General features: G+C 36.8%; 1 protein-coding gene across 4 annotated transcripts in view; it reads left to right on the top strand.

Moving 5' to 3' along the window:
• ppp6r3 (protein phosphatase 6, regulatory subunit 3) overlaps positions 1-17,000 on the top strand; it is a 34,322-nt gene that overhangs the window by 7,196 nt on the left and 10,126 nt on the right. For 2 of the 4 annotated variants that reach the window (XM_077567097.1, XM_077567096.1), the window contains exons 7-18: positions 1,286-1,398; positions 1,889-2,002; positions 2,509-2,635; positions 2,768-2,920; positions 3,224-3,373; positions 5,143-5,207; positions 6,258-6,373; positions 8,138-8,223; positions 9,022-9,108; positions 12,287-12,384; positions 14,088-14,142; positions 16,423-16,553. In XM_077567097.1, the coding sequence (XP_077423223.1) occupies positions 1,286-1,398; positions 1,889-2,002; positions 2,509-2,635; positions 2,768-2,920; positions 3,224-3,373; positions 5,143-5,207; positions 6,258-6,373; positions 8,138-8,223; positions 9,022-9,108; positions 12,287-12,384; positions 14,088-14,142; positions 16,423-16,553 (1,295 nt within the window). The remainder of the gene's footprint in view (positions 1-1,285; positions 1,399-1,888; positions 2,003-2,508; positions 2,636-2,767; positions 2,921-3,223; positions 3,374-5,142; positions 5,208-6,257; positions 6,374-8,137; positions 8,224-9,021; positions 9,109-12,286; positions 12,385-14,087; positions 14,143-16,422; positions 16,554-17,000) is intronic. The other 2 variants (XM_077567098.1, XM_077567099.1) reach the window with 2 other exon arrangements.

Below are 17,000 nucleotides of genomic sequence, written 5' to 3'. Positions count from 1 at the left end.
GCATCAGCAAAAGTATTTAGCACGGCCACCGGAATGCCAGTGAAAAAGTGGAAGGGCTCAAGGAGCTTGCTTGAATCAAAGAAAAAAAGGAAGGCGCTGCAGGTGAAAGAGTGGCTGACCTGTTTTGCAGTACTCGGCAGCGCTCTCTTTTACCAAGCGCAATGAAGCTGCCGGTACTCACATGGTGAAACGCCAGCGAGTAGTGAGGCGGACACTCACCTCCACGTTTGGTGTTGGTGTGCTCACCCGGTTCGATGTTTAATGTAGCATTAGCCAACCTGTCTGCGGTGTGGACGCATTTCAATTATAATAAAAGCAATGATAGTAAATATTAATTGTTAATTCAAACAGACGCTTGTTCACAGCGTTTTTGTTTTTTTTGCTTTAGTCACCACAACATTCTATTTCGGCCGTAATCTTTCGGCTTTAATTTTATTTCGGCCGAATGCCCAAAATTTTTGCCATTTTCGGTCTAATATTTTCATTGGCCGAAAATTCGGTACATCCCTAGTGTCAATGCAAACTAATAAACTAGTAACTGCAAGAGTTTTTGAATGGTTTGTAAATTCTGCGACATGACATTGGTGATATAAATAAATACAGTATAAGCAAATTAGAGCAAGAAAGCTCCAGTTAATATGCAATTAAACAGTCTGTTTTAATGCAAATAAGTGCAACAATCTTATGACAAAATTGTAACATGGCCAAATGTTTGTATTTTTATGTTTCGACTGCTAGCTTTTTTCAGTTTTTATGTTTTTGATGACCAATGCTTTTGTTGTTGCAATGCCAAGTTAGATTTTTTTTTTCTGTCTTCCACCCATCACAACTCTGCTTACAACTTCTTTACTTTGGGAGCCTGTGAGCCTGCTTTTTGTCATGTTCAATTTGTCCTGAGTGCTGAATACTTAATTTGTTTCCTGTTTGTTTCAGTGTGTGTGTTTTTTTTAAGCATTCTATAACTTTCGCAGTCTTTTGTTGTCATTACATTTTTATTTATTTATTTATTGAACATGTTGCGTCTAGCAAATTCAAAATAAGAGAATATTTGCACAAAATCCCCCAAAACAGTAACAATCAGTTTGGGCATAAAATCTTGCCGTTATAGTCTTTTGTACAATTTTTTGTTTGTTTTTACTGTCTTGGGTCTCAGTGGTCCCTACCCTGAAATTTTAGGGCCACAGTTATTTATTTATTTTAGTGTATGGCATGACAAAATGTGATAATGTATTATTGGTATTAGAAGTAGTAGTAGTATTTCCTATAAACTGTACTATTCACACAGAGACACTCCAATGCCTCTCAGTCACTGTGTGAGATCATCAGACTGAGCAGAGACCAGATGTTCCAGGTCCAGGGGTGCCCCCAGCCAGACCCATTACTGGCTACACTTGAAAAGTATGTGTGTGTTTTTTTTGTTTTTGTCTTTTTAAATAAATACATAGTGCTTAGCAAACGTGTTAGATCAATGACACTGTCTCATCAACCAAAACGAAAAGTTGTTTGTTTTAATAATCTTGGTGTAGCCACATCAAGTGCAGTCATGGCCAAAAACATTGGCACCCCTTTGCTTCTGTCAGGTAATGCACCACTGCTATCAGAAAATGGTCTCATTTACATATTCTTTGCTATTCGCATTTAGTTCTTTTGTTTGTATTGGAACAACACACACACAAAAAAACTGAGGAAAAAAGCCAAACCTGACCATTGCACACACAACTCCAAAAATGAAATAGTCAAAATTATTGGTAAAACTGAGAGACTTGGAGCAGTTGGCAAAAAAAAAGGAGTTGGCCAAAATTCCAGCAGAGTGTTAGACAGTAAATTAAACATTTGTAAGAATTTCTGTGGAGTGATAAATGTAATGGATCTTCATGTCTGTCTTCAGGCAGACCACAGTGGAGAAGTTGCTGTCTCATATCTTCGATAAGGAGAAGAAAGAATCTGCGATTGTCAGCGTTATCCAGATCCTTCTTACATTGTTTGAGACAAGACGACCAGCGTATGTCCTGTGATCTTTCCCATCCTTTTCTATTTCAATGTAGACATTTCATATAGATTCATTGGAGACATTGTAAAAAAATAAGTTCCATGTAAGTATTTTAAAGGTGAGCTGTCTTGAACTCCCCATTTTTCTTTTGGGCTACTGCTGCAAAATGTTGGGGTATGAAGTTCATACTATAAACTTGAAACACCAAACTCTTGATACAAAGTCAGTTTAAGTTTAAACATTGCATCACAATTACATTATATCAAAATCAGAAGTGTGAAATTGATGTTAAGTGTTTTAGTAGTTACAGAATACAACTGTGGCAGCCAACCAAATGAGCAAGAGCCAGCAACGATCACCCCCTGATATCTGATGGAGAAATTATATATAAAAAAATAAAAATAAATTCTTTCTGCAAAATGCTACTGACTTTGACGCTAACATGTTTGTTAACTGCTATAAATTGAAAGCCATATTGCCCAGCTGCACTGAGAATGACATGGGTGTCTCTCTTCAAGGTTTGAGGGCCATATGGAATGCTCCCCTCGAATGTCCAACCCTTCATTCTCAGTCAACCATAGCATCTTGGAAGCTGTGAGACCACGACTCAAAGACTTTCATCAACTACTGCTGGATCCGCCAAAGGTTCATTTGAATAGAGACAGAATTGTAGTTGATGCAGATTTTAGCTTAATTTAGAACTCAAAATTGTCCACGGTTGTGAATGTTAGTGAGACTGATTGAAAAATGTCCTATTTTGTAAATTCTCTCAATCAGAATGACATGATGAGGACAACGTGGGGGGTGCTTGATCCTCCTGTGGGTAACACGAGGCTCCATGTAGTCAGACTAGTGGTCAGTCTGTTGCAAACCAACACTCCCTGCATCAGTCAAGAGCTCATTCACCTCAACACCTTGGGAGTAATACTTGTGAGTATTACAATTTCAATTTAACTTCAAATCTGATTAATAATCCCTCGACCCCACTTTAAAGTAAACTGTCACAGTCCTTATTTGGTCTGCCATCTGTTTCATAAATGGCCTGTTGGGAGTCTTAAGGTGTATCAAGTTGTCGTCAGATTCCCAGAATGGGGACAGAAGCCTTTTTTTTTTTGTTTACATTTGAATGACAGTTAGGAATTTTACTTAATCATGCATAGTTAAATGTTTTAGGATATCAAGAGAAAAACAAATATTGGGTAATAACGATAGCACTGTTATTTTTTTCCATAGGATATGTATTTCAGATACATCTGGAACAACTTCCTTCACATACAGGTGGAAATCTGTACAGCTGTGATTTTGGTCATGCCTCCTTTCACCTCTGAAGTCCAGCTTGATTCCGAACAGGAAAATGCCAGAGAGAGCATCCTCGTCAGACATGTAAGATTAAAATACTGTACATCTACATCGGCCTACTGTCTAGTGGGAATGTGTGATATGGCCTTAAATGGGACAGATTATGAAAAGTTGACTTTTAATTGCTCGTTTACAAATAGTCTCTAGAGTGCCTCCTCAACTGTGAACTTTGCAACTCGTAGGTGGTATTTGGTATTTGGTTTGGTGATGTATACAAAAGAAATTACCCTGACCCATGCTAAATTTATTATTTTATTTTATTTTTTAATTGATGTATTTCTAAGCCTTACTGTCTCCTCAGATTTTTTTTTTTACCTATTTGTTATTGTAGAGAATTGTGAAGGGCATTGGCAAAAAGCGCAAAGAGATTAGTATAAAGAAAATATTCTGTAGGTAGTAATAAGTGAGCAAGCCCATGTTGAAAAACATCTTCATTTTCTGATGTAAAAATTAGACCAGAAAATAAAATTTTAAATTCCTCTTTCCCATGTGTCATATAATAATTTAAAAAGGAAACAAATCTCTTAGTGGCACGACGCAACAATAAGATGGTTGATGTGTGCACATCCTAAATATAGCTTATGCATGTTGTGACATCGTTTGATTTAGTTACAGCTTTTTCGTCTATTTTGGGTAGGAGTCTGTTAACATGGCACTCGCGACTTTCTTTTGAAGGCCTCACTTGTGTGTACCCTTCTTCAGGTCACTGCTGCATTTCTAATTGAATTAAGGTTTTATTCTGGCGGGCACTTTCCTAAACTTCTATTTTCATGTAATGGAATTTTACATATAGGCCTACATGGGGTTGTTGTCATGCGTAAAGATGAAATACCATTTCAGCGTCAGCTTTCTGTTGTACCAGACATTTAAATGTTTTGGGCCCAAGTCACTATTATACATTATTCATACTTGAAAAAGCATCCAACATTTGTTAGATACTCTGTTTTCCTATTTTCCCCGTTTTTATCTTGAAGAAATCTACTTTTTTTATTTGTATGTTTTTTGCCGCTGTTTTATTGTGTTTGGCTAAGATTACACCACACGGTTTAAAGTGAGACATTTGTGTACTCAAGTGGCACAATTAAAGTATAAAATGGCAGCATAGAAGTCATAGAATCACAACATAGCTTTACATCATTTGCTTTTTGATGATCACTTATCTCTCTGCGAACTATAGTTTCCTTGAGGTTGCAGCTGAGTAAAAAAAAAAAGCACTTTATTTGTGGTTAATTATTCCATTTTTGTATTTGCAAAATATATACACTGAAAGGTAAGTACGTTGGTGCCTTAAGTTATTTGTACTTTTTACTTTCAAATGAATTGTGCAGGTTATAGGCCACAATGAAATGTGTTTAACACAATCTGTTCTATTTGTTGTTAAGTGTTTGCCATTTATACTTACAAGGTGATTTACATATATTACGTACTGTAGATGATTAATATTTAATTATTAAGGTGTGGCACACCCTATGCAATATTATTAGCGATTTGCTAGACCTAGATTATAGGCCTATAAAAAAATGTATGTTGATGTGATAGAACTATATATTATTAAAATTAATAGTGTTTATTTTTATTTTTATGAATGAATGAACATTGAAAAATCATCTCGACACGCTATCCCTTTAAACAGAGTCTGATGATAAATTCTGCTTGTGGGGTTTTGTGTTTCATTTCTTTTAAAACAAAACCAATTCCCATTTCATTTCACAAATCTAACTAAAGGTGTTCAATACCTAATTATATTTTGGATGAATTTAGAAGTTAACTTTTTTTGTAATTCTCTCCAACAGTTGTTTCAAAATTGCAATTTCATACAGAGAATCATTGACGCTTGGAACACTAATGAAAAGGAGCAGTAAGTATTGTTTTTATTATTTATTTATATTTGTAATGTTACGTGCAGTATTTATTTCTTGCTTTTTCTTAAGCCCGGTCCTCGAGTACCCCTATCCAGCTTGTTTTCTATGTCTCCAGCAGCCAATAAAGGGGTTTCAAACGATCAGCTAATCAGACAACTCTGCATGAAGCCTGATAACGATCCTCAGCTGTGTTGGCTGAGGGAGACATGAAGAACAGGCTGGATAGGGATACTCGACGACCGGGGTTGAGAACCACTGTTATTACCAGATATTAACTTGATGGGGTTGCTATTTTCATCATGAATTTACTGAACAGACTTTCTGGAAAATCCTTTCTACTTCACTTTTTGATTTTGATTTCAAATTTCCTTTACTCTTATTGTGTGAAGAATAGGATATTGCTATACTAATTTCCCTCGTTCCCTTAAAAGAGTTCAGAGTGGGATTCTCGATGTGTGCCTTCATTTTCATTGCAAAGGGAAAGTCATGAAAATTGTTTTGTGTGTTAAAATGGAGGACAGGTGAAGCCAGTGGGAGTGAGGCAGGAAGGCGACAGGAGGCCAACAAAAGTCCGGCCGTGAACTTGATGAGAGCCCAGTGAAGGGTAATGAGGGTAGGGTGGGTGTGATATGCAGCCAGGGCTTGGAGCAGGTGAGAACCCTGGTGGTAGTGCTCGGGGCTTAGAAAAACAGCAGAGATGTTGAGGGAGATGAGGATACTGATATGTCACGGCAGCATTGATAAATAAGGAGGTTGTTTTTGGTGCAGGATGGAGATAGAGAAAAAGCTCCTTGGGTTGCTAATGTGCTTCAACTGGTATTGTTTTTTTGGGGCATGTGAGAGGGCTTCTTATGATCTTACATGGTTGTGGAAGGTCTCCATGCAGACAGTGAGGCAAGAGGCAGCTTTCCGGGCACTCGACAGTACAAATCTTAAAACACGAGAAAACGATCAAACTAATGGTAAACACATGAAAGGTCAAAGGATGGTTTACTTTTTGGCTTCTCTGTTTGCTCAAGATTTATTGATGCCATTTTCTTTTGCAGGGTAGAAGGTGGTCGGCGGCGAGGCTACATGGGTCACCTTACTAGAATAGCTAATTCAATACTTCAAAACTGTGACAAAGGCCCTAACGGACTGCAGATACAACAGCTCATCTCTGGTAAGTACACCAGGGTTTATGTCTCTATTTGCCGCCACTCTTTCGAGCCGGCAAAAAAAGAAAGACCTCCTTTGACATTCCGGGCTCCGGGAACCAATTTCTTCTGAAATGTTCGCATTTCGGACCTCTATCATACTACCACAAGCACCCTGAAACTGGAATAAGAATTTGCCTTATATCCAAATTATAGCCAGCTTACTGGATACTGGAAGTTAATCAAGAACTGCGTTCAGCCTCCAAAAATTTCCTAGGCAAATTTAAAAGTTGATGGATGACCAACTGTTTTCACATCAGAAATATGAAGTTGGTTAAAGAGATTCTATATGTTAGTGTATTTACATTAAAGGGATACTTGATTCATTGAGCCATTTTCAGCAGTAAAAAGTTAATATTTTATCCAGAAGGAATTTGATAACTTCATTATTTTTCATGTAGAATTAAAACCTTTAAAAACAAAATTTTCCACTTGCTGTTGACTGAAGATGACATCACCTGTGCTAGGTCACGGACAGTCACACAAACTGAGCCATGATTGGTCATTACCTACTTCCTCAGCACAGGTAATGTCATCCTCGGTCGACAGCAAGTGGACTTTTTTTTTTTTTAAAAGGCATGAATTGTATACAAAAAATAATGTAGTTATCAAATTAATTTTGAACAAAATATAAACTTTTTATTTTTGAAAATGGCGCAAGAGTCAAGTATCCCTTTAAAGAAAGCTAAACAATTACTTTGGTCATCACCAGAACAGACAATTTAGTGCTGTTCTGGCATAAATTATGACATTGTGTCTCCCTTCTTCCACAATTCTCCAAAATCCTTGGAAAAACTATGTAATAATAGACTTGATAAATTCATACAAAAATATAAACTACTCACTGACGGTCAATATGGATTTAGAGCAAACCGGTCAACAGCTTGAGTTTTAGCAAAACTTATTTGGAGAAATTACTGACTCAATAGACAAGAAGAAACTCACAATAGGACTGTTTGTTGATCTACAGAAGGCATTTGATACCATGAATCACAATATTTTTTGTTTGCTTCAATTCCTTTTTTCTTCTTATCCCCCCAAGTTTTTGCTTCACAATTTTTATTTTTATGCATGTTTGAAACAAAATGTAAACAATTATTCACAGCAAAATTGTAACAAAGTACTTACTTACTTTCTGGACTATAAGCCGCTACTTTTCTTACTTGCATTCGACCCTGCGGCTAATACAAAGGTCCGGCTTATCCATCAGCTCACAAGGGGGCGCACTATAAAGGACGCGCAGGAGCGTCCGGCAGAGCAAAACGAACCCAAATACACTAGGAGAGACAGAACGAGACAATTTGCGCCCTCATTATGGAAAAGAAAGTAGTGGGAACCCGGTGCGGTAACATTAAAACACCTGCGGCTTACAGTCCGGTGCGGCTTATATGTGTAACAAGCTTGAGTATTCCCCAAATGTATAAAGTGTGGCTTGTAGTCAGGTGCGCCTTATAATCCAGAAATTGCTTTAGTTTTTATTCACCTTGCTCGACAAAAATGTTAAAAATAATAAAATACGTATGTATTAGATGGTTTTTAAAATACAGTACACGGAAATAGAAGCTGAAATATATTTTGTATCATTCACTTTTTTTCTGTGCACTGTACCTCAAAATTGGCCTCACTTTCTATGTGCGCTGTGTATACCTGTATGCATATGTGTGTGTGAACGTATGTGATATTCAACTGCAAAATACACTTTATGAAGATAAACTCGATATTTGTGACAGAGCTAAAAGTGGAGGACAGAGAAAAATGGGAGGCCTTCATATCTGGGCAGCTGGCTGACACAAACAAGAGAAACACTGTTGACCTGGTAAGTTATCAATGAGCACACTTGGTGCAATTTTGAACTAATAGCACACAAACACTTTTGTCTGTTGTTATCGCTGCAAACTCAAGTAGCGTTGTTGTTGACATTATGTTGAATTTCTGTCTATTTTCGGAAGTGACAAAATTACTACTACTCTATGAATGATACTCAGTTCAGCAAAATTGTCTATTTATTGTTGATCATCAGCTCAAAGCATCAAGTTTATTGTCGGCATTTGGATATTCAAAATAAAGTAACGATGATTGGCTTTTGTTCTGAGCAGTTATTCTCACTTTCCAAAGTATACACTCTCATCCAAAAGTCTTGGGACAGTGTGGCAAATTCGTTTTTTTATTTTTATTTTTGCTTGAGTCTGAAATAATTTGGGTTTGACATCTAAGAACGATTATGAGACAAGAGCCCAGAACTGTAGTAAGGTGAACATTTTTAAAACAAACGGTTGAGGATCATTAATTTCATAAATGGGATGTAAATACAGATGTAAATACATCTGGATTGAATAAACAACTTAAAGGGATTGCATTATTTGAAAAACAAATACACAAAACACATTTTTTGGGTGAGAATAAGATATAAAATTTAGCTGTACAGTAAATGTTTAGCTTGTCATACCTGCATCAAGCCTGTGACTGATTGTCATCACCAAACGTTTGCATTCACTGTCCAAATATTAAACGTAAAGTGGATTTTTAATTTTTTTTTATTTTTGCATCCAATCGTGATGCCATATTTTACATGAGACACAGCTTGTTCATCAATGTCATTACTTATTCTCATCAGGTGACCACACACCAGATTCAATCCTCTACTGATGATGAGGTTGACTTTAAAGACAGCAGCTTTCAACATGACTCGTCTCTACAACAAGTAAGGTTCTCATTCTAAGGCTGACAAATCAATTAACTTTAATGCACGCATGCATGTACATGCCATTGTCACACACAAAAACAAACAATATTACAGTTGTGGTCAGACGTTAACATACACTCAATGTTACATTAGTCTCAGAAAAGCAGGGAAGGACTGCTGGGCTGGACCTCATTAAGGGAGATATTCTGAAGTCAAAGGTTACAAGTAGTGTTGTTCCGATACTGTTTTTTGGTCCCCAATACCGATTCCGATACCCAGCTTTGCTGTATCGGCCTATGCCGATACCATACCGATACCTAAGTTTTTTTTTTCTCAACATAAAAATGCTGTCCTGCCATTAGTTTAGAGCATTCAAAGGCCAAAAGGATGTCTTAGCTTGGCATGCAGTGAACATGTCACACATGAGTGAATGTCGTGCATTAGCAAGACACAATATGCTGCATCCAAAGTCCTGTATTAGCGTCAGAATGAATGGTATTGGCATGTGGCTTGTTAGTACTCACCGATACCGATACCACTGTTTTAATGCAGTATCGGGGCCTCTGCCATTATCGGTATCGGAACAACACTAGTTACAAGGGGCCTTTTAACTCATTCACTGCCATTGACGGCTATAGACGTCAAAATTAATTTTAATGATTTCTATTAGTTTGTTAATTTATTTTTTTCCACTTTTGTTAACTAGAGTATGAAAACCTAGGAAAAAAATGATTGTACATTTAGAAAAGATATAAAATGTATGTTTAATCGTTAGTTAACTAGTGAAGTCATGGTATTAATTACAATTAAAAAAAATTATCGCCTGACGCCCCCAATTAAAAATAAAATAAAATATTAGGGGCGTCAGACGATTTAAATTCTTAATAGTAATTAATCGCATGACTTCAATAGTTGACTCACGATTAATCACACATTTTATATCTGTTATAAATGTACAATAAACCTTTTTTTCTAGGTTTTCATAAAACAATGAAATGAAATGAAAAAAATGTTAAACTAATAGAAATAGGTCACATTAATTTTTTACGTCTATAGCCATCAATGCCAGTGAATGAGTTAATTTGAAGGCCTGAGTATCTCTGTCTAGAACCTCCAGCCAAATTTGACCACTGCTTGAATATTATAAAAACTATTTGCCGCTATTTAATGTCTGACATTCAATCTACCTCTTAAAATGCTTGTAGCACTGCTGAAAGTTAGCATGACGCTGCAACAGAGCTTTGTCTCTGCTCTCCAACACAAAACTCTCCTCCATCCACCTACCATCATAAAATTGAAACAAAAGAAGCACCAACATTCTTTGTTCTTTGTTTGGTTTGGTCATTAATCAGCATAGTGGGAAAGTTTGAATAAATGTATGAGATGTTTTTTTTTTTTAATCACAAGACGGACTAGTGCTATTACTTTGTCTGCTACAAAGCTGCTTTCCTTAAGTTTTCAGGGAACTAAATGTTGTGGATAAAAGATGAGAATATACCACAACATGAAATGTTTTTCTAGTATTTACTGAGGCATTTATTCAGCTCAACTGTAAAGATTTGGGCTTTAGAATTGCTGTGGGCAGAGTGTAAAATGGCAACTAGTTGTTGGAGTGACGGTAGTCAGCTTCCTGACTACTTTTGAGGTGCCCTTAAAATTGTACTCAAGGATCTTTTGTCGCTGCGTCTTCCGGGTGGATCATCTTAACGATTGGTTCTCGATCCCTTCAATCAGTCTGCGGTAACGGCGTCGTGCGTGGTCGTTCCTAGCGGTGCATGCACACTTCCAGTGTTTGTAGCACGTAGCCGCTGAGCTTCGGATTCAGCCATTCATCGTTGTAGCTCCACCGATCTCACCTCATACTTTGAAAATGGCTGAGAGCCGCAAGAGGACATCCATCTATGAAGTCAGGCCGACTGCAGAGACTGATGAAGATGATGATGAAGATAAGCCTGCACAGTTGGGATTTACTTGAAAAAAATCTAGTAGTTTTTTTCACATCAGTATTTGTAGTTAAACTCCTTTTGAGTCTACTGAGTGCATCAACCTTTACTAAGCTTTTTCAAGTAACTATCACTCCCCATTTTTACAGTGTAGGCGTTTCCCCCGGACGAGCAGGAGAGCTAGTAGGATGTTTTTTCACATGCACATTTTTTTAAAAAGTGACAAACAGACGTTTGGCTTCTACTTTTCGAGAAGATCCTTGAATACACCTTTAAGCAAAGCCCCCCTGCTCAAGAGGTGCAACATAACTCTAATCTTTCCTCCTGACGTCTCTCTTTGCATGCTTGCAATCTGGTTCTCTCTGTGGCGTGCAACACAAACGTTTTGAACAGTGCGAGTTGACTCAAGATTACATTTTAATGAATACATTGAAATAAGTTAAATCGGTATGCGCCCTGGTGATGCTTTGAGCACACAACCACCAAAATGAAATATGATTCCGATTATTAACAGCAGCCCAATCTTCACTCTAAACAACCCATGCCCAAAAGATGGCCACGATACAAGCATTGCTCGTGATTCTTATTAGATTTATGAGTTTATGTAAACGTCTGGCTGCAGCTTCACTCAGCTTTTGTAGTACTGTATTATTAGTTAGACACTAAACATGTCTGTCAATAGGGACAGTTTTTTTAAATGTCCACATATTGAGTACGGTTCCTCCACAAACTGCACATGAATTTTATATTACCAAATCATTTTGACACCATTATCCAGTTATATGACTCATTTTATTGTGTTACATAGTGTGACTTATGTGCAGTCATCAAATTCTGTAAATACTGGCTAGCTTTGTGTAGGCTCAAGAGCAGGGGTTATCAACCATTTTCTAACTCAGAGCTACTTGGGTACTGATGAATGCGGAAGGCTACCAGTTTAAAAGACATTTGTGAAATGACAAATTAGCTCCAGTCACATACTGTATAATTGTTGTTTTTAATTATGAATGATAGATAGACACGGATCATGTTAATAATTTTTCACAATTGTCAACAGTGATTTAATAATGTAGAAAATAGATAAATGCAATATTTCGAAATATTTTAAATAATCACTTAGACAAAAATTCCTAGGAAATCACAATGTCGAATCACTGGTGAGCTACATTTAGAACAGGCCGTCGGACACCATGTTGGTGACCCCTGCTCTAGAGAGTACATCATTAATCAATATTGGTCTTGGCTTTTGCTAGGCGTTTTCCGATTATCAGATGCAACAAATGACGTCCAATTTTATTGAGCAGTTCGGCTTCAATGACGAAGAGTTTGCTGACCCAGATGATGTTTTGGAGTGAGTACAATCACTGTACATTTTTAAAAATAAATAAATTAATTAATCAAACTGATGGGACAAGACACTGAAGACAATGCAAAGCTGGCAAACGTATTGTCATATGCGAATATAACCCTATACACTGACAAACTGTTGTATTTTGTTCTGCCTGTCAGTCTTTGTGGTCATTCAAAACATTTACCAGAATTTCTGTCTGATGTATTTCAACGTATCCAGACAGTACAGAACCACTTTGAAGTCAATGGTGTGCTGTCCCACCTATTTTAACCTGGTTTTAGTGTTATAGGAATCCTTTTGATTTTTTTGTTGTTCCATCTCCAGACCCATCATAACTTTTATGCTTGTTTGTGTGATACACCATAAATGTTTCTCGTTCATGTTAAAGGTCCCATTCCAGCAGTCATTTTTTCCATTATTTTGTGAATAACAGGGTTGAAAATGAACCTGTGGCGTGCTATATCGCGGTTTGTCATTTGCGTGCAGTAGCATTTGGATGGCGACAGGCCTCGAAAACAAGCGGATCTGATTTCAGAACCAGTATTGTCCTGTGTTTGGGCACAAGCATTGAGGATGGCTTCGTCAAAGTAATCTGTCACGGCGTTTCCATGAAAGGTGGATTTAACAAAAGAAGTCAGAGCACAATTGAGAATTAACCGGAGACCACGGCTTCCGAGCTGGTCAACCTACCTCAGGGTGTTCGCTGTGCGGCTGTAAAGTTGTCAGGCGTCATCATGGAGACAAAAAGAACAATTTCAGCTGAGCCAACACCATAATTGACATAGTGGCCACTACATATTGAATATTCTTGATTATTGAGAAAACGGCTCATTCAGACATTTGTGGTCGACCAAAATACATTGGACTCCACGCACTCACAATTTGACACATTTTTTTCCAGTTTTTTTCTCAATATAATTGTTTCTTCCCATATGCATTTTAATAGATATCTATTATAATAATAACTTGGAGGCTGGCATAGCTCCAATCCCCCGTCAATAACGACTATAGCTTGAAAAAGGAAAACCTGCTCATTTACAACCTAAATTATCTTGAAGACTCGATAAAAGAACATCAAAGATTACAAAAAATTAAGAACAAAAAACAAAATGTTAGTGGCTTGGGACCTTTAAAGGGAAAATGAAGTCAAAAATGTTCTTTATGGACCCACTAGTCTAAATACAGTAGTCTGATGTGTGTGTGTGTGTGTGTGTATGTGTGGATTATGAAATGGCAAAATGGCTGCCCCCTGGGATGGATAAATACAGGTAGATTTTGCTAACCTCGTAAGACAGATTGATTGGGGGGAAGCACGAACATCTTTACCAGATAAAAATGCAGAACAAGGAAATGGTGAGTAATTCTGCTTGTGGAGAGGGAAAAAAAACTACTGTTTTTTCATTAAGACAAGGGATCTTCAAAATTGATTTGACTTGCCTTTTTTATTTTTATTTTTTTGAAATCAACATTACAATAACATTTTGTCTGTTCTTTGTGCCACCCCACTTAAGTTTTGTTGAAATAATTCTGTTTTTCTCGCATAATCATGCTAACTTTTATTTCTCTGATCATTTACTGTTACTATATGAAAATGCTGAGGTCATAACCTTAAGCATTTCACTGTATATTTTAGTTTCCGTAGACACATTGAACATAATACATAATGAGCTTTTAACTAACCCATTTTTCCTTTAACATTGCAGTATTCCCTTTGACAGAATATCAGACATCAGTTTTTCACTCAATACAAATGAAAGTGTAAGTACCTTCATTATTCATCTTGAATATTAATGTAGATGACAAAGTGCATTTCCAGTTGTATTCAATACATTTTACTTCATCAAAGAGTCAAGAAGAGTAGTTGCAACAACGGTCGGTAATTCAACACAGTGTTGTCTGTTTGGCATGATGTTAAGGTGGAGCTTCGCTTCAGGTCATCACAGTTAGCTGTAGCAATAGGCGGGTAAAGCATGATGCGTCAAATCTTCCCTTCAAATTGTGCCCAAATAGATTCGGAGCTTTGGTGCTTCAGTGAAAGGGACATCAAGTGGACGAAGGCAGTCAAAGCAACCTATGTCACTAAAGACTGAAATATTCACTCACTCTTGTCTTTCAGCAATAATGGTAACATAAATATGATACAGATCAATGTATTACATTTAAGACTGTAGATAATGTTGCCATTTTTCATAAACAAAGTACATTTGTTGGGCGTGTGCATATTTAGTATAAAGAGAGTATGTGTGAACAGAAAAGGGCACAGAGGTATTTACTAGTTTTTCAAAAATACAAATTTCTCCACAATTGATGGTTTTAGGTGGCTCCTCTTTACACTCACCATTTTTCTGGCTTTGGAAAATATGCATTGTTCACGTGACACTGACGATGCTGGAAGATATTTGCAAGCACTTCCCACAAACCTTATTTGGTGGTGTAAGATTAAAATGATCCAAACTTTTGAACGTTGCTTTTCACTGGTCACCATTTCTAATGCACAAAACCCCCACATTCAATAGTTTGGTGCTTATTACACAAGTTAGCGCCTAATTAACCTATCAAACCAATGACAGCCAGCAAACCGTTTCTAGCCGTCAATACGCGTTGTGACGTATGAATGATGCCTCAAACGTAACTGGTTACGTGATATTAGCAGAACGATACAAGTTCCGACACAAGTGGACACAAGCTTCAAGGTTGTGGGTTCATTTGACCCTGTAGTTATCCGCCACTGTTGTCAGTGATGGTGGTTCGCACATTTTTTTCACAACAACTGCGCATCATGTAAGGAATATACGCATATGTGCTGTCCACACTGAAATGCAAACGGTGGCATATTGAGATCTCTCCACTCTGGGGCCCCGTTTATAAAGGCGATCATTTTCAGGCACCTGAACACCGCGTCCTTGTGGACAAACTGGCCAAATGGTCAATAACAGTGAATAAATACACTGAAATGTATTTTTGTGTCCACGGGGCCTGAGACTGGGTGTAGACATTCTGTGTTCAAGCAAAAGGTTCGATCTAAGATGTATATCTGATCCACACTTAAATATATGGCAACAAAATATTGATCTCTCATAGCCATCAAACAAGGAATGGCGTGTATATGTAATACTACTGCTTAAAAATAGTGTGTAAAGCTGAGATCACTGATCATACATACACACTGTACATTCTATTACAAATCAAAACATAGGAGAATGTATCACATATTATTAAGGAAAATTATACTGTTTCAAAAATGGCAGTCTATTTACAGTCAAACCTGCACAGTCAGTGAATCCCTGCTATAATGTGGATTTTTAAGTCATTTAAAAAAATTGTTTTACTTTTTACCGTATAAGTCTGTATGTAATGCATAAAATGTCTGTAAGACCTAACTGGTAAATGTGAAGTGAATACCTACATTTTAGTCACATCGTGGTTGTTTTATTTTAAATCCATTGTGGTGGAAAAGGCAAAATCACAAAATATGTTATTGTTCAAATACAGTACTATCTGCCCATATGTATGAATGAGCTGCTGTAAAAATGAATAGATTTTGTAGGTTGAAGTTTTAAAATAATCCATGGTCCTTGTTGTATGCGATAAATGATAATTAAAAAAAAAGAAGTTTGTGTTCATGCTAAAACAAAACTAAAAATGTATGTGTATATAAATTAAAGATTTTTCTTAAATGTATTTGACAACAGTAATGGATGGCTAGATGGATGGATGGATATACTTCTTCATTGTTGTTGTTGAGGTTATTAAAAGTATTAAAATAATTGTCACGAAAAAAATGGTTAAATTGTACTACGATGTCTCAATTTCAATTGGCACCCAGAGAGGTTGGAGTGATGTTAATCGGAAATATATTGATTTTGAATATTTTCTTAGAAGAATGTAAACTGACAAACAAAAAAACAGGATACAATATATGTTAATGTAATTATAACCTTCCCAGTAGTTCTGCTCGTTGAGTCTGCTCATGATTTGTAATAAATACACATAATTAGTGAACAATGTTTTTCTAATTCTATGATCCCATATCCCCAGGTGAAAGTAGCTATGTTTGAAGCACGTTGTAGGGAGAAAATCCAGCAGTTTGAGGATCCTGGTTCGGATGAAGAGGATATCTGGGATGAAAAAGATGTCACCTTTGTACCGGAAGCACAAAGGCGCCCCAGGTCAGAAAAGTACACATGGATTTGGACATGGGCTCAGCTACTGCACATCTTAAACTGTTTTATGTTATTGTCGCATATAATTGCAGGGATGTGATTTTTCCGCTAATTCGCGGAATTCCGCTTTTTTTTATCTCCCCCCCCAAAAAAAAAAATTCCGATTTTTTTTTTTTTTTTTTTAGTAGTTCATTGTGTATGCACATGACTCCGACAGATAACATCTTCTGCTATAACAAAGACATTTGTGGTATGCTCTAATATGAGTTACTTTTCATTTGGTCATGATACAATTATTTGTTCATGAAATTTGAACTCTTCAACATTAATTATGTGTTAACTTAGTAATCACATTAGTTAGATATGATGATATTCTCAGTGATAGTTTTTAAAAGCAAAGGCAGTCCAATGTTTTTGAATGTGACTGATTTTGAGTTGACTAAAACTGCCATT

This window comes from Vanacampus margaritifer, chromosome 6, assembly GCF_051991255.1.
Source record: "Vanacampus margaritifer isolate UIUO_Vmar chromosome 6, RoL_Vmar_1.0, whole genome shotgun sequence".
In the NCBI taxonomy this organism is placed as follows: domain Eukaryota; kingdom Metazoa; phylum Chordata; class Actinopteri; order Syngnathiformes; family Syngnathidae; genus Vanacampus; species Vanacampus margaritifer.
The sequence above is the reverse complement of the archived record's forward strand: the minus strand, read 5'-3'. Positions and strand labels throughout refer to the sequence as shown.